Source organism: Pantherophis guttatus, chromosome 2, assembly GCF_059756535.1.
Source record: "Pantherophis guttatus breed Tessera chromosome 2, ASM5975653v1, whole genome shotgun sequence".
Taxonomy (NCBI): domain Eukaryota; kingdom Metazoa; phylum Chordata; class Lepidosauria; order Squamata; family Colubridae; genus Pantherophis; species Pantherophis guttatus.
Window position 1 is genome coordinate 242,646,091 of NC_142064.1, and position 25,006 is coordinate 242,671,096.

General features: G+C 41.8%; 1 protein-coding gene and 1 long non-coding RNA gene across 4 annotated transcripts in view; one reads left to right on the forward strand and one right to left on the reverse strand.

The window, feature by feature from the left end:
- Positions 1 to 8,469, reverse strand: part of LOC148115560 (uncharacterized) — a 29,053-nt gene extending 20,584 nt beyond the window's left edge. The window contains exons 1-2 of the long non-coding RNA XR_015732692.1: positions 8,313 to 8,469; positions 6,154 to 7,204 (exon numbers count right to left, since the gene is read on the reverse strand). This is a non-coding gene — a long non-coding RNA (uncharacterized LOC148115560). The remainder of the gene's footprint in view (positions 1 to 6,153; positions 7,205 to 8,312) is intronic.
- Positions 4,754 to 25,006, forward strand: part of ADAMTS9 (ADAM metallopeptidase with thrombospondin type 1 motif 9) — a 166,358-nt gene continuing 146,105 nt past the window's right edge. For all 3 annotated transcript variants that reach the window (XR_004595225.3, XM_034440640.3, XM_034440641.3), the window contains exons 1-3: positions 4,754 to 5,464; positions 6,602 to 7,014; positions 11,036 to 11,198. Coding sequence is in view for 2 of the 3 variants with exons in the window: in XM_034440640.3 (XP_034296531.2) it covers positions 5,347 to 5,464; positions 6,602 to 7,014; positions 11,036 to 11,198 (694 nt within the window). In the remaining variant the exon portion in view is untranslated. The remainder of the gene's footprint in view (positions 5,465 to 6,601; positions 7,015 to 11,035; positions 11,199 to 25,006) is intronic.

Genomic DNA, 25,006 nt, shown 5'->3' on the forward strand with positions numbered 1-25,006 from the left:
ATGGTTTAATGATTTGTTGCAGAAGACAATGAATGACTTCAAAAATATAATTATTTTGTAGCCCAGGTCCCGATTGCCAATGGCGAGATTAGCATATGGTGCAAACACCATAATTCAATCAGCAGTGAAGCTTAATATTAGACAGTTCCAGGTTTAGGTGAATGTGACACCAAAGGTGTCAAACTCACATCATCACAGTGGTGTCACATGACGTATTGGGACTTTCCCCCCCTTCACTAAACCGGGGGTGGGCGTGGCCAGCATGTGATACATCCGGCCCTCGAGCTGGGAGTTTGACAGCCCTGTCTTAGACTATCGTCATTTGATACAATGCTATATTCCATTCAAAAATGAGGTACTTTCCAAGTTCTGTCCAGTCAATTCTATTGAGAAAAAAGAGGGTATTCACACAAGACATGTAACCCGTCTCCAAATCAACCCATGTTATGGCTTTCCATAGTATGATGAACTTAATGTTCTTTAATCAAGCCATTAAAAAATAACCAGAAATAAGTAAAATTGCCTTTTACAATTGACTGATGGCAACTGCCAAGTGTTCCAAGTGTTGTTTCGGGATTGCACCCAAGGCACCTATTATTATTGGTACTACCTTTGCTTTCTTTTGCCACAGTCGTTCTATTTCTGTTTGCAGGTGTTTGTATTTTGTTATCTTCTCCAGTTCTTTCTCTTCTATTTTGCTGTCTCCAGATATGCCATGTCCACTATCCAATTTTTTTTTCTTATCGACAATTAAGTCTGAGCTGTTATGTGGCAGGTACCTCTCTATTTGAATTCTAGCACTTTAGCTTTCTTCATCGTCTATTACTTTCTATCTTTTATGGTCCCACCGCTTCTTGCTTGAAGACAAATATTTCCTACAGATCTTCCAATGCACCATTGTTGCTACTTTATTGTACCATTGTTAGTGGTTAGTCTATGCAGTCTTCCTGCAGCAGCTAACCAGATGGCCTGCTATTTTTTTATTATTATTAAATTTATTTGCCATCCATCTCACGGTTTGAAGCAAATCTGAGCAGCTATGAAGCCCAGCTCTTGGATTTCACTGCAAAAAACCTTTTGTTTCCAAACACTGGTTGGCTGTAGCACCGAAGCCATACCTACGTCTGTCCACTGAGCCAATTTTGAACCAATTGTATTTGTAAAAATACTTTGTGGTGCAAGAGTTCATAAGGTACCAAGCACTTCCAGGAGAAAGTGAGTCACATTGCAATGTTGCCTGAACCATCAGTTAGAACAATGTTTCTCAACCTCGGCAATTGAAGATGTGTGAACTTCAACTCCCAGAATTTTCCCAGCATACTGGGGAAGTCCAAGTTGCTAAAATTGAGAAACACTGGGTTAGAAGACTTAACCAGATTAGTTGACTTGCTGATCTAAATCTGTTGTGCAATCAGCACTGGTATAATAACAGGAATTATTAAATTACAATGGAAGTTTTTTAAAGTGCCAAGTTCAAAATTTGATTTTTGGCATGTTGCTTTCATTCTAACCACCTCAAGGACTTTTCTGAAGAAGACTGAATGTCCTTGGTATGGGTATACCAGAAAAAAATTCCAAATAAAATGAATAACATTTAAGGTTCATTTAAGAATTTTATTTTTAATTCCAGTTCTATCCTGAAATTAATTGAGAATAAAGAACCAGTCTGGTGTAGTGATTAAGACACCAAGCTATAAACCAAGATGTCTGATTCTGACTTATGACACGAAGCCAGCTGGGTGAACCTGTGCCAGTCCTTATTTCTCAGTCCTAGGAAGAAGGCAGAGACAAACCACCTGTAAAATCTTGCCAAGAAAACTGGAAGGACTTGTCCAGGTAGTCACTAGGAGTTAGCACTGGCTCAAAGTCAAGAAGAAGAAGAAGAAGAAGAAGAAGAAGAAGAAGAAGAAGAAGAAGAAGAAGAAGAAGAAGAAGAAGAAGAAGAAGAAGAAGAAGAAGAAGAGGAGGAGGAGGAGGAGGAGGAGGAGGAGGAGGAGGAGGAGGAGGAGGAGGAGGAGGAGGAGGAGGAGGAGGAGGAGGAGGAGGAGGAAGAGGAGGAGGAGGAAGAGGAAGAGGAAGAGGAAGAGGAAGAAGAAGAGGAAGAAGAAGAAGAAGAAGAAGAAGAAGAAGAAGAAGAAGAAGAAGAAGAAGAAGAAGAAGAAGAAGAAGAAGAAGAAGAAGAAACTACACGGTTATGGATGAAACATGTAACAATGATAACCATTTTCATCGGGGCACTTGGTACCATGTCCAAGAATTTTATAAGATATATCAACAAATTGCAGCTTCCTGCAATAACACCAGTGGAACTGCAAAAAACTGCGCTACTTGGAACATTGTACATCTTAAGAAGGTACTTGGTACTTGGTTGATACCTAGGACACTGGCAGCAACCCGTATCAACCATTAGCACCAGTCAGTGGTATTTGTGATGCATGTTTGAATGTTCAGTTGACATGAGTTTCACATTTAATGAATAAATAATAACAACATATTTATGAAATTCTGTATAATCCCATACCTTTCCCCACAGCTGAACTAAAGAGTTACCCTCTTGTTCTTTATAAGAAAAAACTACCAGCATTAAATTTGCTTTCCTAATTGTCAGCCGCCTGTGATAGCTCTATTGCTGTCGATCCCAGTCAGCTCAGGTGCCTCCAAGGTGATAGCTAACAATTATCAGATTTTCCATGTCTTCAGCTTACCCCTTGGGCAGCTGCAGGATAAAATGACAAATATTACTTTAACTCCAGTGCAGCTAAGGACAGCTCAAGCCTGCCTTGCTCATGGGTTAAAGATGAGACGCATCATGAAACATACAAAAAAAGATGTTGTCCAGGCAAGTTTGCACCATGGTTATTTGCAAATGAAGCAAGTCCCGTACTTACTTCATTGTAACTTTAATGCAGCAGAGATGGATGTCATCATTTTAATGTTTACACTGCTGGTATTTATTTTATGGGAATTGTTATGGTTAACCAAGGACTGATCCTACTTACTGTGGCACAAAAACACCTTGGTAAGCAGTTTTACAAGAGCCGTGCTCCTGACATTGCTTCTGTCTCATCCCTAACCTACTGCAGAGAGACCCTGAATAGTCTTTAGTTCTTTTGCTATTACAGAGCTTTTTCCCTTCTTCTCCCAACACAAAACTTGCAGTACAGACAATTGATGTCTTGTTGAAATGCTGGCAGTGGCATGATCAGGGACTGGGATCTGCCCAACTCCTACTGGCTATTGAAGTCATTCCTCCCCACCACGCCACTGGGCACAGGCCATTCTCTCTGGCCCTTAGGATTTAAGGGGGACTGGATAGCCACTTCTTCACAGGTATTGCCAGACTGCCTATGTAGAGGTATCTACATATGCCTAGGCCTAAATATCTTCTGCAAGACCAGATTGGCTTCTACTTATACAGCAGTCTTTCAAAAGAACAATTGAAAGAGGATATTAGTTCATTTTAACCAGAGATGTGTTGGTGGCTTTGTTCTACATTAGTACATTAAAAGTTTTTTTTTATAGCGCAATTGAACATGTAAACTGTTCTCATCCTGGCTTTATTATAATTTATTAGAAGGTGGAGTACAGCCATTCTTATGTTCTCTGAGTTGTATTGCTGATTGTGGCCTCCAACTTTATATGTATAACTACCTCACATTTCAAACAGTGAAGTTCACTTTTTTGTCTACATGAGGGTATCAGTTATCTAGGAAAATCAATCTTTGTCTGCGTCTGTATAACCTTGGTTTAGAGACCAATGTGGGTATAGCAGAGGCAGAGTGAATGCTATTTCTGATGTGCCTAGAAATACATTCCCAATTATTTTTCTAGACAACTGTGTTTACCTGCCCAATATATTCAGTTGCACTGATTCTGGCATGCTATATGGTCAGCCCCACATTTTTTTCCCCCCTGAAAAGACAATATTGAATTCAATGAAGCCTACATCCAAATACAACATCCAAATAAAAAAAAAAAGGTAGCATCACTAAAAGTTACTACTTCTTTTTCCCAATAGTTGCAGAAAAAAAACCCCCAAGTTTAAATTACCCTGTCTAAAAGAACTCTAAAATAATACAAGTAAAAACTTCAAAAGGGGGAGGGGGAGTGTATTAAATTATTTCTTAAGAAAAGCACCGGCAGGGTTTTTTGTTTGTTTGTTTGTTTAAATGCCCCCTGGCTGGTGATCCATTTTTCTTTTTTATGTCTCTGAAAGAAAAAGAGGAAAAAGAAAGAGGGGGAAAAAAAACCCTGCACTTTCCAGAAAATATTACTAAGATGCTCGATGGTCCCGGGTTAATTTTTTAATCAAACGGGGAAGATAAATTGAGGCAAGCTTGGCCGATCAGCGCCTTAACCTTAAAGGGAGGTTCAGAGCCCAAACCAGGCGGGTTTCGGGAGGCAAAATCCTAACGGGAAAAAGCGAAGGGGGCCCACCGCTACGACTCCTTTGGGGTGGGGTAGGGGAGGCAAAAAAAAAGAAGTGACGCGCTGCCCTTTCGGGCCGGCGCCTTCCCTGCCAAGGGTGCCCGGACGTTAAGCGGGAAAGGGATTCCCCTCCTGAAGGAAGATTTTAAGAGGGAGAAGAAGAGACGCTGCGGCGGCTTGGCCTTGGCCTCCCCCGCCACCGAAGGCAGGCATGAACTTCCCAAGCCCCTCAAAAACTCCGCGGCCTCCGCGCCATCAAGCAGCAACCCCTCCGGCCGAGCGGCAAGCAAGAAGCCGGAGCGGTTGCCTTTCCCCACCTTCTCCCGCCTTTTGTCCCCTCCTTCCCGGGAGGCGGGAACTCTCGGATCCCGCCTCCTCGGGAATCCTAAGACTTTCCAAGGACCCTGAAGTGCGGCGGAGAAACGGGGGGGAGGAGGCGGAGGGCGAAGAAGGGGAGCCGCAGCTTAGTGGGGCTGATTTTTTTTTCCCCCTTCTCCTTCCCTCTCTCTCTCTCTCTCTCTCTCTCTCTCTCTCTCCTCCGTCCCCTCCACCCAGCCCCTCTCGCGAAAAGCACGATGCTGGTGTTTATCCTCTCCCGAGCCCGACTCCTTTTTCTCCTCTCGATCGACTGGCTCCAGGGCGGACAGTTCTCGCCACAGCCGAATCCCGAGAATCCCAATTAGATGAGCGCGATCCTCAAGTTTAATAAAAGTGAAGTCGGGGAAGGCGGTGTGGGGGGAGGAGGAGGAGGAGGAGGAGGAGGGGAGAAAAGATCTCGGGAGTTTTGACAATAAACCACCTCTCCTCCCCTCTCCGCCCCCCACTCCCCAAGCAACTAGAAGGGAGGACTTTCGCGGGGGGGGGGGTGCCAAGGGGGGTGGAAAGCTTGATCGCTGCAACGAAGCGGCACAAACCACCATGCAGCTGGTGTTATGGGCGGTAGGATTAAGCACGCTACTCCTGCAAGACTTCTTGAATAGAGCCGGCGCAGCAGCAGCAGCAGCAGCCAGAAAGCAAGGGAGGCATCTCCGACAAGGTAAGATGCTTGGCAGGACTGGAGAGAAAGTCGCAAGAGCAGCGCGCAAGAGTTGTCGGAAAGAGAGGCAGCGACTTTGGCGTTACTTTGTGGGAGGTCAGGTTGTGTTTTCTTTTTTTTCTTTCTTTCTTTTTTTTTTCTCCTCTCTCTCTCTCTCTCTCTCTCTCCCCCCTCTAACATTGCCGCAGGGGAGGAAAAAAAACGGCAAAAGCTCTTAAAGTGGTGTTAAGCCCGTTGAAGTTCTCTCCAGTCGACCCACCAGCTCCGCCTACCAATGTATGCTAATTTTATTCATGGTGGCTCTTTTCGTGCATGTCCTAGAAAGCACCGATCAGGGAAGTCACCAAGTGTCCTCTTGCCACCCCGAAAGGGAAGAGAGAGGGAGAGAGAGAGAGAGAGAGAGAGAGAGAGAGAGAGGAAAAAACCCACCCCTTCACCATGCATAACTTGCAAACATATCTCTTTATCTCTCTCTTGACATTTTGGTCTTTTGCATTAAAGCTAATAAGGTTTTTTTAATAAATAAATAAATAAATATTGCCAAAGGGCACAGTTTGAAACTCTTATTGGTGACAGTATTCTCTGAGAGTATGAGAAACTTCTTTTTTTTCTTTTTTTTTAAAAAATACTTATTTCCTATATGATGAGTTTAGGGTATATTAATAGTGAATGACGATTGTATTTCCTACCTGTAATGCTGCAGCGGGGTTGTTTTGGAAGTAGTATTTGCAGATCCTAACTGAGTTTTCCTTTTTAATTCTGCAAATGCTGCTGATGGTATGTGCCGGTCGCAGTATTTAGCTTGGTTACATAAAGGCTAAAAAATGAATTCAGCATCCTTTGCTGCCACTTTCTAAGTTGCCAGCTTTTCACCTATGGGACGGTATGCAGACCGGTCAACTTTGGGAATATTGCAGAACTGAGTTGGGGTGGTAAAAGGAAGGGGTGTTTGATTTGGACGATAAAGTTTTAGAAGGGCTTTCTAATCGGTTCCAACAAGAATATTCCTTTGTGACTGGCTAAATTAATCTCCCTGTTGGACCAGCGCTGTAAAAAGTATTGTTAAATAGTGTGCGCATGCGCGCGCACACCCACAACCCATATTCATTCATGGGCACCTATGTCAACTTTTCACAGCCAAACTGCTGGAGACGCTGAGAGAGTACGAGATTGTGATCCCGACCCGTGTGAATGAGCTTGGAGAGCCGTTGTCTACAAAGGTGCACTTTCAGAGAAAGAAACGAAGCCTTCATTCAGAAGCTGAGCCCTGGATCCTGGATGCTCCCTCTTCTCCCATTGCCTCCTCTTCTTTCAGTACCACCCAAGTGCATTATAGACTGCAAGCCTTCGGGCAGCACTTCGTTTTCAACCTTACGGCCCATTCGGGATTTATTGCCCCTCTTTTCACGGTCAGCTTCCTTGGACAACCCGAGGTTAACCAAACAAACTTTTACACCGAGGAGGAAAGTGATATTAAGCACTGTTTCTATAAAGGACATGTCAACACGGAGCCCCAACATACAGCAGTCATAAGCCTGTGTTCTGGGATGGTAAGTGTATAATCTTCTTGCTGAATCCAGGGTTTTGTTTACAGGATGCAAATCAACATCTTCTTAAGAAAAGACCTCAATTCCCAGCTTTGGATCTTGCTAGGAGAGTGGGAAGCACATCGTGTGTTTTTAAACCTCTTTTCTTTTTTTGTCTTCTCCACGGTTTTCTTGGTTTTGATTGCAACAAAACCTAAAAGCACAGCAAAACTTCCTTCAAAGTTGTGCTGATCAACACTACAACAGGGTGCCTTTCTTTTCCCGGTTTCTTGCCCCCCTGCCTAGCCACTTTCTTTCTTTTAGATTATAAATAACTTGTATCTAGTGGCAGGAAACTTAAGAAATCATTACTGGAGTATATGGCAAAACCTCAAGAATCAAAGGCTTTGCTTTTAAGGAGCTCTCAGTTTGATTGATGGGAGGGGGAGAAGACGGGAGGGAAGTCCTGGGAGGTGCCAGCAACATGCAGTAGTCATGAACTATTTCTATACTTTCTCTCTTAAGGGTCACCCCAGACAGGTAGTTTGGGAGCCTTGTTTTGTGCACTTGGCAACAGCTGTGTCCCTGAAGACTTTCAACATCTTAACATCAAGGAGACTCTGATGTTTGCCAGGGGAGTTAAAGCTAGGAGGTTGGGTTTTACCCCAGGTGGCTTTTGGGAAGAAGGAGCCCCTGAGTGGGTTGGTGAAGAGCATTTGAGTCTGAACTGCAAACAAGGGTGGCACTTGGAGGCCCGAGAGACATTTAAGGTGGAGGGAGGCAAACAGAAACTGCGTAATTGATTCCTTCTCCCTCACTCCCTCTAGGGACGAAAGTTTACTCCAGGCAGATTTGAGTGCCAATGCTAAGAGCCAGTCGCTCCCGTTTAATGGACTGGGATTTGAAAAAGGCAAGGAATTGTCAGCATGCATACATTTTGGACTGAGAGGAACCATTCCCACCACCCTTGGAACAGGGAAATGGTTTAGAAGTGAAGCAGTTGTGGGGGAGAGTAAAGGAGAGGATTCCAAAGCACCAAATCAGTAATGTGATTTTACTCCCGTTCCGCTTGAAAACTTATGCTCTTAGCAGCTCAAAGTTTGTTGTGGATTGGGGGGGGGGGGAGAATCATAGTTTGGTAGCTGTCTGCTCTGAGTGGTGAAGAAGTAGGGGTTTGGGTTCCTCTAATAGATTTTCTAATAGATTTTCAAGATCTGTTCTGCAAATATAATTGGGGTGGGGGGGTGAGGGAGCTAGGCTCTTCTTTCCTTCTTCAGTATTCTAAAAAAAGGATGCAAGCAGCTGAGTTTAGCTATACTTACCAGCCAGGCCGAACAGTCCAGTGGCTGTGCCCTACATCAAACAGGAAGGGTCTGCAGCAATGGGGAGCCCCCATTCTCCACCACCACCCCCAAACCATCTTGACTTCCTCCAGTATGTACCGTGGCGGTCACTTTCTGGGCTTGTTGTTGTTATTGTGGGTGTTCTGATGTTTGGCGGGTGGGGCAGAGGAGAAGGAGGAGGGCCGATACCGCCCCAGCGTTCTCCCAAGGGAACCAACGGAGCTGGTGGGAGTATGTTTTTCCAGCCCTCCAGGCAAGGATTGCAAGCGGGGTTGAAGCTGAAGAGGAAAACAGTTCACACCCATTTCCTGGTAGATAAGGCACTGCAAGATTTGGCATTAGCTTTCATGGAAGATCAACCTTAAGGGAGGCCAGACTCTTTTATGGAGACTTAAGGTGGAAAGAAGAAAAGGCTGTCCAGAGATAGGTCCAAAATGAATTGTGGCAGATGGCAGGAGGAGCCCTCCCCCGAACTTGGAAGTAACCTCTGGAATGTGGGGGAGGTAAGACTCTGTTGTATAGCATCTGCCTTTAGTGTGGACAGTATGGCAGACAGTACCCTCTTCCATTTATAGAATGTTTAGAGCAGTGTTTCTGAATTTTGTACAGAAAGACCCAATAGATCTTTTCAATTTTTTTATTAGAGTAGGAGGAGCAGAATGTTTGTTTGTTTGTTTTTTAAAAAAACAACTTACATTATTTTATCAAGGAAACTCGTGAAAGAAAAGAGCTATCTGTAAAGTAAAATCTTCCCTTTCTCCCATAGTCTGTATTTTTTTGTTACATATGTTACATGTGTTTGTGAGATACTGGCCTAGTGAAAGATGCGAAGGGGTCAGTTACAGTTACAGTTACAGTTATACTGCCTCAGCTTGGTGTCTTCAGGTTAATTTTCACTTTATTTATTTCCCTCTTATATTATTTTTATAATTCAAGGTGGTGAACATATATCATACTCATTCCTCCTCCTATTTTCCCCATGGAGGTGGGTTGGGCTAAGAGAGAATGAATGGCCCAATGCCACCCAACCTGCTTTCATGGGTAAGGCAGAACTAGAACTCACCGTCTCCTGGTTTCCCACCTGGTGCTTTAACCACTAGATCAAACTCCTTCCCAAGAAATTGGATGAGCAACTAATTTGGGAGGCAGGTTGAAGACAAGGCTGGCTGACTAAAAACATACTTCCTGGACAATGTCCCTTTTGGGTGTTGATTTTTTGTGGTTGCATCACGGTAGCATAGTAAGACTCCCAAAATTTAAAAAGATAAATTCATCAGATTCAGAATCTGATAGGGAGTCATGAAACTGGTTTATCTAGTATACCAGGCCTGTCAAACTGGCAGCCCGCGGGTAGGATACGGCCTGCGCAGGCCACATCCACCCTGGCTCCGCAAAGGCAAAAAAACGTCATCTTACGGCCCACGATGTGATCAGGTTTGACACCCCTGTAGTATACTATCTAAAACAGTTTAAAACTGTTTCATAAATTATGCCAACCATTCTCCAAATAGTACGCTCCAGATTTGTTGCAGGGTATTGTGAGTCTACAACAACTTGCCGCACCCAACTTACTGCAGCCAACATGCCACAGCCAATTCACTATGGGATAACTCTACATAGCCAACTCGCCGTGGGACAACTCACCATAGGACAAGAGTTACACTAATATCAAAGAAGTAGTGGAATAGAATCATTAAAGAAAGGATGCCAAAGGAGGGAAAAAATGAAATGTGAATGACAAAAATTACAATAATTTTGTAATTACTTTAAATAGTTAAACTGAAAGGTTGAATTGTCCAGCAGTGAGTTGTTGCGTGGTGAGTTGACCATAGTGAGTTGTCCTGCAGCGAGATAGCGAGTTGGCCATGTTGACTTGGCCATGTTGACTTGGCTGTGGTGAGTTGGCCATGGTGAGTTGGCTGCGGCGTGTTCTTCCATTCTCCAGGATTGTGGCAGTGACTGAAAGGCTTTATTGCTGTGCAAGCTGGCATTAAAAAAAACATTGTGTCTCCTTCAAATTGTGCTTGGTTGTGGTGACTTCATGGACAGAGCCATTGACCTAACTTTCCAGCAGTACAAAAGTGGTTTGCCATTGCATTCTTCCAGTTGAGATCTTCAACTTCCCAGGCTGATATTATAGCTCTCTGGAAGTCTCCGGTGCAAGTACTAACCCAAGCCTGCACATCCAAAAGTGACCAACCAGTGCAACCTGTTTTAAGTAAAGGTCAACTCAGGTTGGCAACTGAGTGTACATTCAAGAAACCACAGCTAGACATTTTTTCTATTTGGTTAGGCAAGTGTGAGAGCCTTCCTGAAGTAGCTATCAAATTATAATTTTGTTGTCATCCAAGGGGAAAGTTATTACACGTATGGGAGCAATTATATCAACTCAAATGTACTTGATTTAATTTTCATGAGGAAGTAAAAGTAATTTTGTGGCTTCGCCCCCCCTTTTTTTTGGAGCGTAGCCTTTACCTTGGCCTCCAAAAAGAGCTGACATGCAGGAAGCTTAGGAATGATAAAACATATAAAGCAAAACCAGAAAGAAAAAAAAAACACCCTTGTGGGTCTGAGAAACAGCTACAGTTCTCAGCAGAAGATTTATAAATCTCTATTAAACTTTGGTGGCTTTATTATTCTTATTATTGTTTTAAGCACTGCTCCGTTGAAAGTTACATGATGTGTCTCTCATTCCTTCTCAGTTAGGCACATTTAGGTCTCACGATGGAGAATACTTTGTAGAGCCGCTCATATCACCTGATCAACAAGAATATGAAGAGGAGCATAAAAAGCCCCATATTGTCTACCGGCACAGTGTATCACCAACATTCTCACCAAGAAACAAGCAGACCTGTGACATTTCAGGTACTTTCTGTTTATATTTTCTCAGGTCTTTGGTATGAACTGGTAAAACAACTTATTAATAACTTACTTACTACACTACAATACTATTCTGTTCATGAGAACTAAGAGCCAACATGAAGAACTGATTGTATGGGGTGTTTCTTTACTCTAAACATAGTAAAGAAGAATTGATGCCAGTACTGAATAGAGCTCTCCTGGGGTGAACCTCAGTCGCTTTCATCGCTCATTATATGTGGCTTATATTCCCTTTATAGGTAGTCCTCAGCTTATGTCCACAATTGACGTCCAACGTTTGTGTTGCTAAGTGAGACAGTTAAGTGAGCTTCATCCCATTTTATGACCTTTCTTGCCGCAGTTATTAAGTGAATCACTGCAGCTGTTAGGTTAGTAACACGGTTTTTAAGTGAATCTGGTTTCCCCATTGACTTTGCTTGTCAGAAGGTCACAAAAGATGATCACATGACCCCAGGACACTGCCACGTGTCATAAGTATGAGCCAGTTGCTGAGCGTCCGAATTTTGATCATGTGACCATGGGGATGTTGCAACGGTCATAAGTGTAAAAAAAAGAGAGTAAAAAAGTAACTTTTTTCAGTGCTGTTGTAACTTCGAGTGATCACTAAATGAATGGTTGTAAGTCAAGGACTACCTATATTTCATTATGGTTGAATCTGGAAATGAACCCTTAGTCTCCTTCTATGAAAAATATAATATGGTGTTCACTTTATAATATCTCAAGAAGGAGAGGAAAACTTTCTCCAGCTGATTTGTGGCTACACCCCAGAATTCTGAGTTGATATAATTTTATTTCATGATTTATGCGTTCATTTATTCAATTTCTATAAATTGATTGAGAACGTAGTCAAAACAAAAAAAAATTTAGTTGCCATCCAGAGTTCCTTCCACCCTCTGTCCATCACCAAATGTGTCCTGCTTGAGTCTTCTTCTGGGGAGACCTTCCTGACAGTAGACATAAGGAACAATATCAGATTCCTTAGGGCTAAGAAACCGAACAAAGTTATGGGATTATGCAACTTAAAGTGATTGATTTCTTTATTCATTAGACTAAAATAAATTAAACAAAACAACGAAGGCTGCATCAGCTGTGTTTATCAGTTCAGATTAGAAGACTAATATGTAAGATTACTACTTATTGTATCAACCTGTAAAATAGCAAAAAAAAAATCCAGATGAAACATTTGGGTTCCAAGTTAATGTTGACCACTAAAACCACACCCTTGTTGTAATTGCATCTTGTTAATAAAATAGAAATAATATGTGATATGCATAATATATGCATAGCAAGGTAAAATTCAAATGATGTGAGAGGAAGGGTGCAATCAGTGGTGGTAAATAGCATAATTTGATAGTATAGTTGTCGTGGCTTCTTGCATCATTCTGAGAAAAATAAAGATGAAGGCATAGTAAGTGCTTACAAACACTAGACCTACATGTCCCTATAAATAATATTTAGAATGTATTTTTATAATCTTGATTTAAAACTAGTAAATAATAAACCACACTTTAAATTTGGTGAAAGTGCCTTACATGCTGTTTGGAGTAATTGCTACCTATAAAGTACAGTAATGGCCAAAATTGTGGAAACCTTTTGGGAACAGTGTATTTTTGAGGTTTGTTGGCTAGTAACACCACTTTTTTTTTTTTTTTTTTTTTTTGAGTTTCAAGATAATCCTATTCCACTGCTGGAATGGCCTGGGAATAACCCAGACCTTAACCCAATTGAAAATCTATGGAGCCGACTAAAGAAAATTGTTACTCAGAAGCGACCCAGCAATAAAACCCAGTTAATAAAAGCAATCATTCAATCTTGGTTTCACATTATAACAGCTGCAGATCTAAAAGATTTGGTTCACTCCATGGGAAGATGTGTAAGGCCGTAATTCATGCTAAAGGTTACCCAACTAAGTATTAACTGACATGGTGATAATTTTTGTATATCTCATTTTTTCTGTGGTGATAATTTTTGTATATCTCATTTTTTCTATGGTGATAATTTTTGTATATCTCATTGTTCTACATGTTTCACTTTTCTTCTTTATACTGTAACTGCTATTCTAATAGCAAATCCTTCATAAAAGTTATTGCATTACATTTTTGATTAAGTTATTTTTCCATTGATATATAATTTTATGGTACTCCCCCCAAAAAGTGGGGGGAGTTAGCTAGTTTTAGAAAATAAATCTTTTTCCCAAAAGGTTTCCACAATTTTGGCCACTACTGTATATGGTTCATTTCCTTGTGTTGGAGAGAGGTGAGCAGGATTTTATGGCAGCCATAAACGTTGAACTCCAGAGCTTCTGTTTCATATTTCGTATTCTAAGCAACCGTACTGGCATTCAGCATATAAGGATATATAGAAAACGATGGAGATTTGCAATAGGATTTAGTCTGGAAGAGGTGCTTTGGAACATGAGCACAGCACCTGCCAGTTGATTCATTAAAGGAGGTTTGATTGTTTCCAGGATTGTGCAGCTTCTGGAAGTGGATATGACTGCTTTAATGAGTCACAGACTGGATGGCATCCGCAATTCTGCACATTCTGAAGCCCATGTTTCAAATCAAATCTGAAGGATTGGGCAGCCATAGGTATTGAGCTGTACAGATAATAGATAATACCTAATCAGCCTTTCCCAAGTAGGCATTTTCCAGGCTAAAACATATGAAGAACGGTTGCAGGAACTGGGTATACAATAATAAAATAAAATAATAACTTTATTGTCATTGTACGTGTATACACAGTATGCCCATACAACAAAATTCACTTAACACCCAAAGACCAGGTCCAACACACATAATAATCCCCAAGCATACTCCCACCCACCACAATTCCGTACCCCTAACCACCCAAACATCCACACAACAGACCAAGTAATGCTGTTCAACAGCTCACTGATGGTGGCCCTTTAGTTCATTGTTGAGTGCAATTATAGCTCTGGAATAAAAACTATTCAGAAGGACTAGGGGAGACATGATAGCAGTGTTCCAATGTCTCAGGGGCTGCCACAAAGAAGTGGGAGTCAAGCTATTCTCCAAAGCACCTGAGGGCAGGACAAGAAGCAATGGGTGAAAGCTAATCAAGGAGAGAAGCAGCTTAGAACTAAGGAGAAATTTCCTGACAGAACAATTAATCAGTGGAACAACTTGCCTCCAGAAGTTGTGAATGCTCCAACACTGGAAGTTTTTAAGAAGATGTTGGATAACCATTTGTCTGAAGTGGTGTAGGGTTTCTAGTTCAACCTCCTAAGTAGGGGGTTGGACTAGAAGACCTCCAAGGTCCCTTCCAACTCTGTTATTCTAATAAATTCTAAATATGAATGCAACCAGGAACCACCATGCAGAGATGTGACCATTTCGTCCTATTAGATCATGTAAGAGGACAGAGCGTACAGGAGAGAGAATGGTACCTCTCACAAGGCTTTTATTGTTCTTCCAAAGGTTGCTGCTGGACTATGCCATTCTGGTTTCTCTCTTCCAGCTGAATCTGCTCCCTTCTTTGAGATCAGATACAGGAGATTCAGAACAGTTGGAAAGAAACACTGGCACAATTCATCAGCAACCCTTGGAAGATTGAAGCAACAGATCCCAGACCTCAACAAGGCAAAGGTAGTTGGAAGGAACCCGGCAAACTGTTTGGAAATTTTTCTTCTCTTTTCTTTCTTTTCACCCTTTCAAGTCTTTCATTGTCACTTCGAGTAGAGAGAGAGAGGGAGATTAGGGCCAACTTTCTTTCTTTCTTTCTTTCTTTTTTTAAATGGAATTGCTTGATTTCAGTGGTGGAATTCAAATTTTTTTACTACCGGTTCTGTGGGCGTGGCTTGGTGGGTGTGGTGTGGCTTGGTGATTGTGGCAGGGGAAGGATACTGCAAAATCTCCATTCCCTCTCCACTCCTTGGGGAAGGATATTGCAAAATCTCCATTCCCACCCCACTCTGGGGCCAGCCAGAGGTGGTATTTGCCAGTTCTCCGAACTACTTAAAATTTCCGCTACCGGTTCTCTAGAACCTGCCAGAACCTGCTGAATAGCACCCCTGCTTGATTGAATATTTACTTGGAGAACATCAAAAGTTGTTTGCTTCTCGAGAAGAACCAGGTTTCATTATTTAGTTTCTCAGTCATCGTCAGAGGGGAGACTACTGTGCTGGTAACTGCTGGCCTGGGAGGCACAGTACATACAGACCATGAGATCCTCTTCTTTGAGCTTTCTGTCGGAGAGTGTCTTGCTCCAAAAGCACAGGGCAGTGGGGAGGAGCAGTGGCTTTTGTCAGCTTCATCACTGTGACTTGCTTGCTGATGTCCTTTTGTGTAGGGTGACTTCATCAGTCACAGATGCCAGCCAACCTGAGACAAAGAAATAATCTCATTCTTACTTGGAAGCTTCCAGGAAGACACTTCATGTTTACAGTAGCCCCTGAACAAGCTATGTTTTGCACACGCCTTCTTATCAGCAAAGGTTGATTAATTAATGGAAACTAATCAAGGAGAGAAGCAACCTAGAACTAAGAAGAAATTTCCTGACAGTTAGAACAATTAATCGGTGGAACAGTTTGCCCCTGGAAGTTTTTAAGAAGAGATTGGACAAGCATTTGTCTTAAATGGTATAGGGTTTCTTGCCTAAGTAGGGGGTTGAACTTGAACATCTCCAAGGTCCCTTCTAACTCTGTTATTTTATTATTCTAACTAAAAAAGAACATTTCAAATGAAGAAATACCTTAAAGTCTCATTCATAATAGTTCAGCTAAAATATTGTTGGCCAAGAGCTGAATGTAGGTTCATGAGAAATAAAAGGTTTCTCGGATACTATTAGCTTTTAAATATTTCCTAAATGTAAAAATAATTTATGTGGTCATTTCCTTATATTTTACTTGGGGGTCTTCTAAGGAAGACATTACACTAGTTCTCTGGAAGGTACTTCCTTTATCCTGTATTTCCTGGGGGATGACAAAAAATACTGACTTTTTCTAAATGGTATTCTGAGAGTTTTTCTACTTATCTTTTACAGTTCAAAATAGGTTATAAAAATCGCTAATGGGAAACCTGCCTCACACGAGGGGGAAAAATACTCTAGAATTAGATATAGATTCTCCATCACATTTAAGAGCAGGAAAATTGAGTAGATGCTTATTTCAGCAGATGGGAAACTATCCAACAATTTCTCAAGGGCAGAACTGCACTGAGTGATACTATTACTGGAGAGGTTCCCACCTTATGTCTTTCCTTGCGCTTTAATTGAAGTGTGGGTAGCTTGGCAGGCTACAGACCACTGGAAGGTTGACTGTATGGTGCCAAGAAGGACATTCATATTCTTCGTCCATGTTGTAATTGAATAGGTTCAAAAATACCACACATTACCAACCAGGATCTCTCTACCCTCTTCACTATTGAAAGAATTGCTAAAGCAAAACCTCTTTCCTCAGACAGAGTAAGAGTTGGTAGAGAAAATGCAGCCCACACCTAAAACTGTCTAAGACGAAATTGGCTATCAAAATGTGCTAAATTTACTATCTATCTACATCTACAGTGCACTTACACATATACGTACATTGTACATATGTATTTTGTTTATTTGTTTATTAAATGTCTACATTGCCCATCTCACCTATGTGACTAAGTGGTTTACTATGACATAATAAAACAATATAAACACATTAATAAAAATACAGATTAAAAAGGGAGTTAGGAACAAAGTTAAAACGTATAAGGTAAAAGTGGAATTGAAAGATGTTTTTAAAAATGCTAATAATTGACAAACAGTAGGTGTAGCTTCAAGTTGCCAGCCATCCTCAAGATTGTATCTTATTCTTAGATATCCACGCTAATTGGCAGAGCCCGGTCTTTATATTTTTCTGGAAAATCAGAAAGGTGGGGGCTGACCTCATCCCCAGAGGATGTATCCATCTCCTACCAGTAGTTGGAAAGGACTGGACTAAAAGCCCTGAGGCAGTGCTCATAGTAGCACAAGAGCAGACACTAAGCACCAAGTCCATAGTAGCAAGGATCTAGCAACTAGATAGGACCCAAAGGGCAGATAATGCAGATCATCAGGAAGAAAGAATACGAGAAGCTGGAGAAGTACCAGGGGCTCAAAGATGAATTAGGATGTGGAAAATTAAAGGTCAGAGTGGTTCCAGTGGTGGTAGGAACTCTTGGGCTGGGAATCCTAAACTGGGCAAGAGACTCAAACAGTTCCCAGGAACAGCTCTCTGTCCAGAAGAGTGAAGTGCTAGGAAAAATGAAGATACTGCTCAGAAGACTCAAAACTCCCAGGCCTTTGGTAGAAGATCCAAGTTTGAGGAAGACCCAGACCACCCATAGGGTGAGAAGGGAATATTTTATGTAGTGCTTCACAGCCCTCTCTAAGCGGTTTACAGAGTCAGCCTATTGCCCCCAACAATCTAGGTCCCCATTTTACTGACCTCGGAAGGATGGAAGGCTGAGTCAACCTTGAGCCAGTCAGGATCGAACTCCTGGCAGTGGGCAGAGTTAGCCTGTAATTCTGCATTCTAACCACTGCGCCACTACAACTCTTAATTCTGATTAAATTCCGATTTTATCAAATTAATTTTGATTAAAATAGTAGAAAAGTGAGAAATGCGCCACAGCTCTGTGCCGAGGACGGAATGTTCAGACCGGACTTCTGTTCTCGCGCAGGTCATGGAAAATTAACGGGCATAGGAAAGTTTATTGTACTTTGTTGATTTAGAGACAGTGTATAATAAAGCGAATAGCCTTGAATTATGGGATGTTTTCTGCAAATACAGAATTGATGATTCTTTGCTGAATGTAAGATGGGCGTAAAGCAAGCAGAAGAATAAAAAGGGCCTCGAATAGTTCAACACTAAGGATGCTGTTAATTGTTTAAAATATTTCTGGGTGGGAATACAGAAATTTTCTCAAAAGAAGCTGAATGGCTACATACAGTATAACAACATGCTTTGGCTCACTGTGTTATATGTTATAGTTGAGAATGCCAGGAGGAATATAAAAGTAAGCTGGAATGCAGTCGGAATGGGGAAAAGACAGGAATGAATGGATGCTGAATGAATGTAGATTGAATACACAAATGAGAAACCAACACAAATGAAGAACATTGTGGTGGCTTGATCAAACAGAATGAATGAAGACCAGAAGATGAAGAAACAGTGAAGAGAGGAGGGTGGAGAGGAAGGGACAGACTGAGGAAGGTGGAGAGGAAGGTACGGGAAGAATGAAGAGTGGAGAGGAAGGGACAGACTGAGAAAGTTAAGGTTATGTGAAGCTGAGATCCTCAGAAAGGGAGGTGAAAAGTTTAAAGGTGATAAATGAACAGGTGTATGGATGAGGTGTTGCACAGGTCTATTGTAAGGATAGGTATAGAGAGGTATAAGCAGTGGTGTTTTAACTATGTTCCGTTTCTTTTGCTTATCTCATTTTTTCTTTGCTATTCTTCATTCCCTCACTGGAATAAATATAGGTCGACCTCAATTTAAGACCACAATTGAGCCCAAAATTTCTGTTGCTAAGCGAGACAGTTGTTCAGTGAGTTTTGACCCGTTTTACAACCTTTTTTTGCCACGGGGTTAAGTGAATTGCTGCAGCTGTTAAATTAGTAACACAGTTGTTAAGTGAATCTGATTTCCCTACTGACTTTGCTTGCCAGAGGGTCACAAAAGGGGATCACATGACCCCGGAACAGGGAGTCAAGCTATTTTCCAAAGCACCCGAGGGCAGGACAAGAAGCAATGGGTGGAAATTAATCAAGGAGAGAAGCAACCTAGAACTAAGAAGAAATTTCCTGACAGTTAGAACAGTTAATCAGTGGAACAACTTGCCTCCAGAAGTTGTGAACGCTCCAACACTGGAAGTTTTTAAGAAGAGATTGGACAACCATTTGTCCGAATTGGTATAGGGTTTCCTGCCTAAGTAGGGGATTGGACTTGAAGATCTCCAAGGTCCCTTCCAACTCTGTTATTCTATTATTCTAACTAAAGAAGAACATTGCAAATGAAGAAATACCTTAAAGACTCATTCATAATAGTTCAGCTAAAATATTGTTGGCCAAGAGCTGACCTCCAAGGTCCCTTCCAACTCCCTTATTCTATTCTGTTCTATTCTATTCTATTCTATTCTATTCTATTCTATTCTATTCTATTCTATTCTATTCTATTCTATTCTATCTATTCTATTCTATTCTACGCTGCACCCGTCATAAATAAGAACCAATTGCCAAGTATCAGATTTTTGATCGCGTGACCATGAGGATGCCGCAATTGTCGTAAGTGTGAAAAATGGTCGTAAGTCACTTTTTTTCAGTGCCATGGAAACTTCAAACAGTCACTAAAGGAACTGTTGTAAGTCGAGGACTACCTGTATTGGTTAACCCAAGAGAGAAATGTTCAGATCAAGAATGTACAGTATGCGGATTCCAAAGTCAGGTCAGGTATAGGGAAACGGAAAGAGGATAGGTTTTAAAATGGAAGGGAGCATAATTTGTGTCGATCCCCGTTCCTTTTTAAGCTGAGAAAGTAAATCTTACCTGATGAATTTCCCGTGACTCACAGATAACTTTTGGTGCTATTTCGAAGTCACATTTCCACCCATCAGAGCAGGGGCTCCTTCCTTCCTGCCTCCCTCCCCACTTTCCTCTTGTGTCCCATTTGGCTTAATAGAACACTTCCTGTTTCCAGGTCAAGTCCTCAGAGGGTCTAGGTGTGTCACACGGCAATGACAGGAAAAAATGGGTAACAAGAACATAGAGAGAACAGATGGGAAACACACGGTGTATCTTGCCTGTATCACATCAGGATGTGAGTGATCTCTCGCCTTCAGGTTCCTATCAATCAAAGGGATGTGCGTGTCTCAACTGAGCACCAGAGAACTAGCCTGGTGTGGGAACTTCATGTGGTCACAGAGCTTTCCATTGATCGCAGGATTTCAGCCCACAAGATTAAATAGCACACTGTATATGCAAGACAATGCAATTCATAAGTGCAGGGGAATTTTCCCTCCATTGAAAGGACAGTCAATATTAGCCTTTAATTATCCCACATGGCTCTCTGGTGGGAGTCAAGTTCAGACAGTATCCTTTGCCACCCCAGTCTGGAGAAGTTTGGACATTGGCTGTAGGTGCTTCTGGCAGCCAAACATATATTTTGTGATTGAACTACCGTTGTTAGTACGCACATAGTAGATCTTGGAATTTAAATCTTGTTTTGACTGTAATAGATCAATCTGAATTGCCAACTACAAAAGATGCAGTTGACGTTTCTGTTCTTTTTAAAGTTCATCACGCCTGCAGCCTTGGAGCTTGTCAACAATAAATATTGCACACTGGTAATTTTGATGTGTTAAGATCTGGTTGCAACGGCGCAGAACTGAATGTAGCTACCAGTGGAGTCTTCTAGTCATAAGCTCAAATCGGTGCCAATTGTAATTCTTTATGCCAGCATCCCTGTTGAGTGGGTCTTTCAGATCTGAGCTTCAAATAACTCTGATCTAAACATTTCCAGTTATTGTAGGGAGGGGAAGTGAAGGGGACAGCCAAGAGAAGGAGGGGATTGGGAACTTAAAAATAACTTTAATAAAGAAAGGAAATTTCTCATAGCAGATTTTAGGAGCTGAGTCTTTCCTGACTTGTTGAGGTAGGATACTGAGAGGGGAATTAAGATTTGCTTAATGATAAAGAAAGGGAGACTAGTTAAAAGGTCAAGAATTAAGGTTTTATTGCTAGAGATAGAGTAATATCAAGTCATAGCACTATGAAACACAGGATGTTCATTTCATATCCTCTTATAGTCTAGTTTAATAGTTCCTCACATATTTTCCTACAGGATATACCAGAAGATGGCTTCAATCAATCAATCATGCTTAAAGGAAACTCTTTGAATTCACGGGTCAGGTTATCATAGATAACAGATTCCATTGAATTCTGTGGTTTTACTCTAAACCTGATTTCTCCATGGACCTTCTTAATTATTTGCAAAATTAGTACTAATGGAATTTATTTTTTTTAATCTGTACCCTGTCTCCCCGAAAATAAGAGCCAACCGGAAAATAAATCCTAGCGTGATTTGTCAGGATGCTCGTAATATAAGCCGTACCACAAAAATAAGCCCCAGTTAAGATTGTCAGCCAGATAGACGCATTTAGTACTGTATTTCCCCAAAAATAAGACCTAACCAAAAATAAGCCGTAATGTGTGTTTTGGAACAAAAAATATAAGACCTGGTCTTATTTTCTGGGAAACATGGTAGAGTTGGCTGTTAGAGTATATCTCTGCCTTTCTGGTTTCTGTTGTCATGATTCTATTGCTTCTCAGAATAACAAGACATCCAAATGAGTTAGTACTGAGTTAGATTTATGACCATCACATCTTATAACCACCATAGGCAGGCTCTATTACTGTTGTATGTCAAGGACTATCTTCAGCAGTTTTGGGGCTTAGCTTCTGATATGGGCAACATTCATGGAATATAAATGTATCAAAACATTGGAATATTGACTGGGGAATTCTGGGGATTGAGACCACACATCTTAAAGATATCAAGGTTGGGAATCACCGCTCTAGATGGTCAGGTGGCTAGGATCAAGTATGTTAAAGTGTATGGTTTGTTTGGTTGTGGCTTATCATGTTTGCTTGTGGCTTGTATTATAATATGGCTCAGTCATCAGAGAAAGGCTCATATAGGTCTTTGTTTCTGTGGAATCTTAAAGATCTCCTGCACTTGTTTCAGAAGCGCGGAAGCACTTCCAAGTTGAAAGGATTAGCCAATGACATCACCTAGGGGATGCCCAGTTGGAGCCTTTCATATCCCTGGCTGGAGCTGGAGCAAAGGACGGAAGCTCATCCCATTCCATGGCAGCACTCAGGGTCTTGAACGTGGGCTTGCTAACCTCCAAATCACGCGAGCCATTGTGCTCCTAAAAATCTGATTCTCTAGTGTAGAGAATTGTATCACTTCCTTTTCCTGAGACATGATCATGTCCCTGAGCTTTTGTGGGAGAATGGTTCAGGAATGCTCCACATCCTGTAACTTCTACAACTTGTGCACAACAACAGGACTTTGCATTGTGAAGCAGCTGACTACAAAAATGGCAAAATTCATGTTTATTGTTTTTAATTAAATATATTTTGATTTAAGGATGATCTGATGTGTCCAGATACACCGGGGCTACATTTTCCAAACTGAATTCCAATCCAGTTTACTACACTAGCCAGTAGCCAATTCTAGGAGTGAAATCCTAGGAGATTATAGGGAGAAGGATTTGTAAGGAAGGTCTCAGAGAAGAAGTATTTCTATTAGAAGTTGAAAAAATTAATAAGCAAGGATGGTGTCATCATACCTTTTTTTCTGCTTCATAATATTTTATAGTTCCATTATCAGTAAATTTATGCACACAGTCTAATGGCACATTGGTAAGAACACTGGGGGATAATAAACTGTACAAGGGGATGATAGAATTACAGATTCTACCTCAACTTATCACAGTTCATTTAGGGACCGTTCAAAGTTACAACAGCACTGAAAAAAGTGACTTAACGACCGTTTTTTGCCTTGTGACCATTTCAGCATCCCCATGATCACATGATCAAAATTCGGATGCCCTGGCAACTGCTACCTATTTATGACAGTTGCAGTTTCCAGGGGTCACACGCTCACCTTTTGTGACTCTCTGACAAGCAAAGTCAATGGGGAAGCCAGATTCACTTAACAGCGGTGTTGCTAATTTAACGGCTGCGGTGATTCACTTAATAACTGCGGGAAACAGTGGGTTCCTCCCAATTCCGCTGAGCCAGTAGCGGTGACAATATGACGTCACCGAACCAGTTCTGCCCCCTGCCCCCCCACGTTATTCTTACCCTTTATTTGGCCCCACCCCCAATCTATTGCTGCCTCCTGAGTCCCAGCTGATGGCTAGAGGGAAAAAAACTGTTTAAACTGTTTAAAGGGCTGCCCTACAGCTGATCAGTGTTAAAAGAAAACAAACAAGTAGACCAGTGCCTGCAAAAATACATGAGTAGATCAGTGCCTGCAAAAATAAATGGGTAGATCTGTACAACTCTGCAAGCAGTTAAAAGCCTGGTAGACCAGTACCTCTGCTAAATCCTAAATAATTGTCACATGACCATCAAGCCAAGCCCACAAAATAAGCCATGCCCACAGAACCGGTAGTAAAAAATTTTAGAACCCACCCCTGGTGGGAAGGTTGTAAAATGGGGCAAAATTCCCTTAGCAAATGACTCGCTTAGCAAGAGTAATCCTGGGCTGAATGGTGGTTGTAAGTCTGTATACCAGTGAATGATTGAATGTTACTTTATTTTATTTCTGTAAAACTAGGAATGCAATCCTATATGCAACAGTTTAGGAGTAAGTTGCATTGTACATAGTGAGCCTTATCTCCAACTAAACACGGATTGGATCACACAATTGCAGTTTCCTTCAATTTTTCACTGCTAGATTTATTTCATTTTATTTTCTCCCTACCTGTGGGCCTCTACACAGTCTTTCTTTCCTTCTCCCTACGTAGTACATTGAGGAAGTGTCCTTTTTAACGAGCTGTTTCTGGTCCTTTCTTCTTCAGCTTCCTGAATGATTTTCAACTTGGGGTTTGGCCTTTCCTTGTTTGGCTTCCTTTGTTTTGTTCTTGGTTTCACCTTTATATTTTTCAAACGTGTCATACAAGTGGCCTCCTCTTCCCTGCACAACATTTTCCTGTTGACCTTTCTTTGGTCTTCAGGGGCGGTTAGGGAGAGCCGAATATGCTTTGGTCTCTGCAGCGTCTGATAAGGTGATTTCTCATATATTAAGGAACAAGGTTGAAAGCCGAGTCCCGGTATGCCTGGTGTGGCTGCCTGCACGCCTCGGCCCTTTGCAGAGGCCAGGGATTCCTGATCGAGGTGAAATGTTCATCCGAGGCCCAGAGCTCTAGTGACCCCACATTACTCATCTCATTTGTGAGTAGGGAAGCGATCAGATTTCCCTTTTCTTGAGAAGAGCCAAAAGGGGATTACAATCGGGGGAGAAAAGGCCTTCTGCCGATTCCTGCAGTGGTAGCAGAGTTGTTCTTAGCATGGGGCCAGTTTCTGGGACCCTACGGGGGACCTGACGCCAACATCTTTCTTCCCCCTTTCAACAGTGACTGGTCAGGTGAAGTGTGGGTGACAGAAGTGTTAAAGGCTTTTTGTCTGAGGTCCTTTGTCCCCTCGCTTCAATGCACACCACAACTCTTTGAAGCTTAAATGCATGAAGAAATCACCTCATACTTGATCTCTCTCCCCCTCTCTCTCTCTCCTACGTGAAGTATAAATCAGATTCTTATATACTTGCATCAGATGTGGTTTGACTAATTTAGATCTATATACACAGAGAGAGCCTGACAGATGACTTATGCACATTGCTTTCCTTCTAAAAGGTAAACAGCACGCAGGATTGTGATAAACAATACCGAAACAAAGCTAAATTGAATGTCAAACCATGGGCAAGAATAGGGTGGGCAATCTTTTATAGACAGGAGTTTTACAATACTTGTGGGCAGTCCCTGAGCTCAAGCCAGTCATTACTGTCTTTCCTTTGTTGTTGTTAGTTGTGAAGTCATGTCCGACCCATCGCGTTCGACCCATGTCCGACCCATGGACAATGTTCCTCCAGGCCTTCCTGTCCTCTGGAGTCCATCCTCTGGAGTCCATTTAAGCTCACGCCGACTGCTTCAGTGACTCCATCCAGCCACCTTGTTCTCTGTCGTCCCCTTTTTCTTTTGCCCTCAATCTTTCCCAGTCTCTTTCCTTACTCCTTGCCATAGATAGTGTCTGTG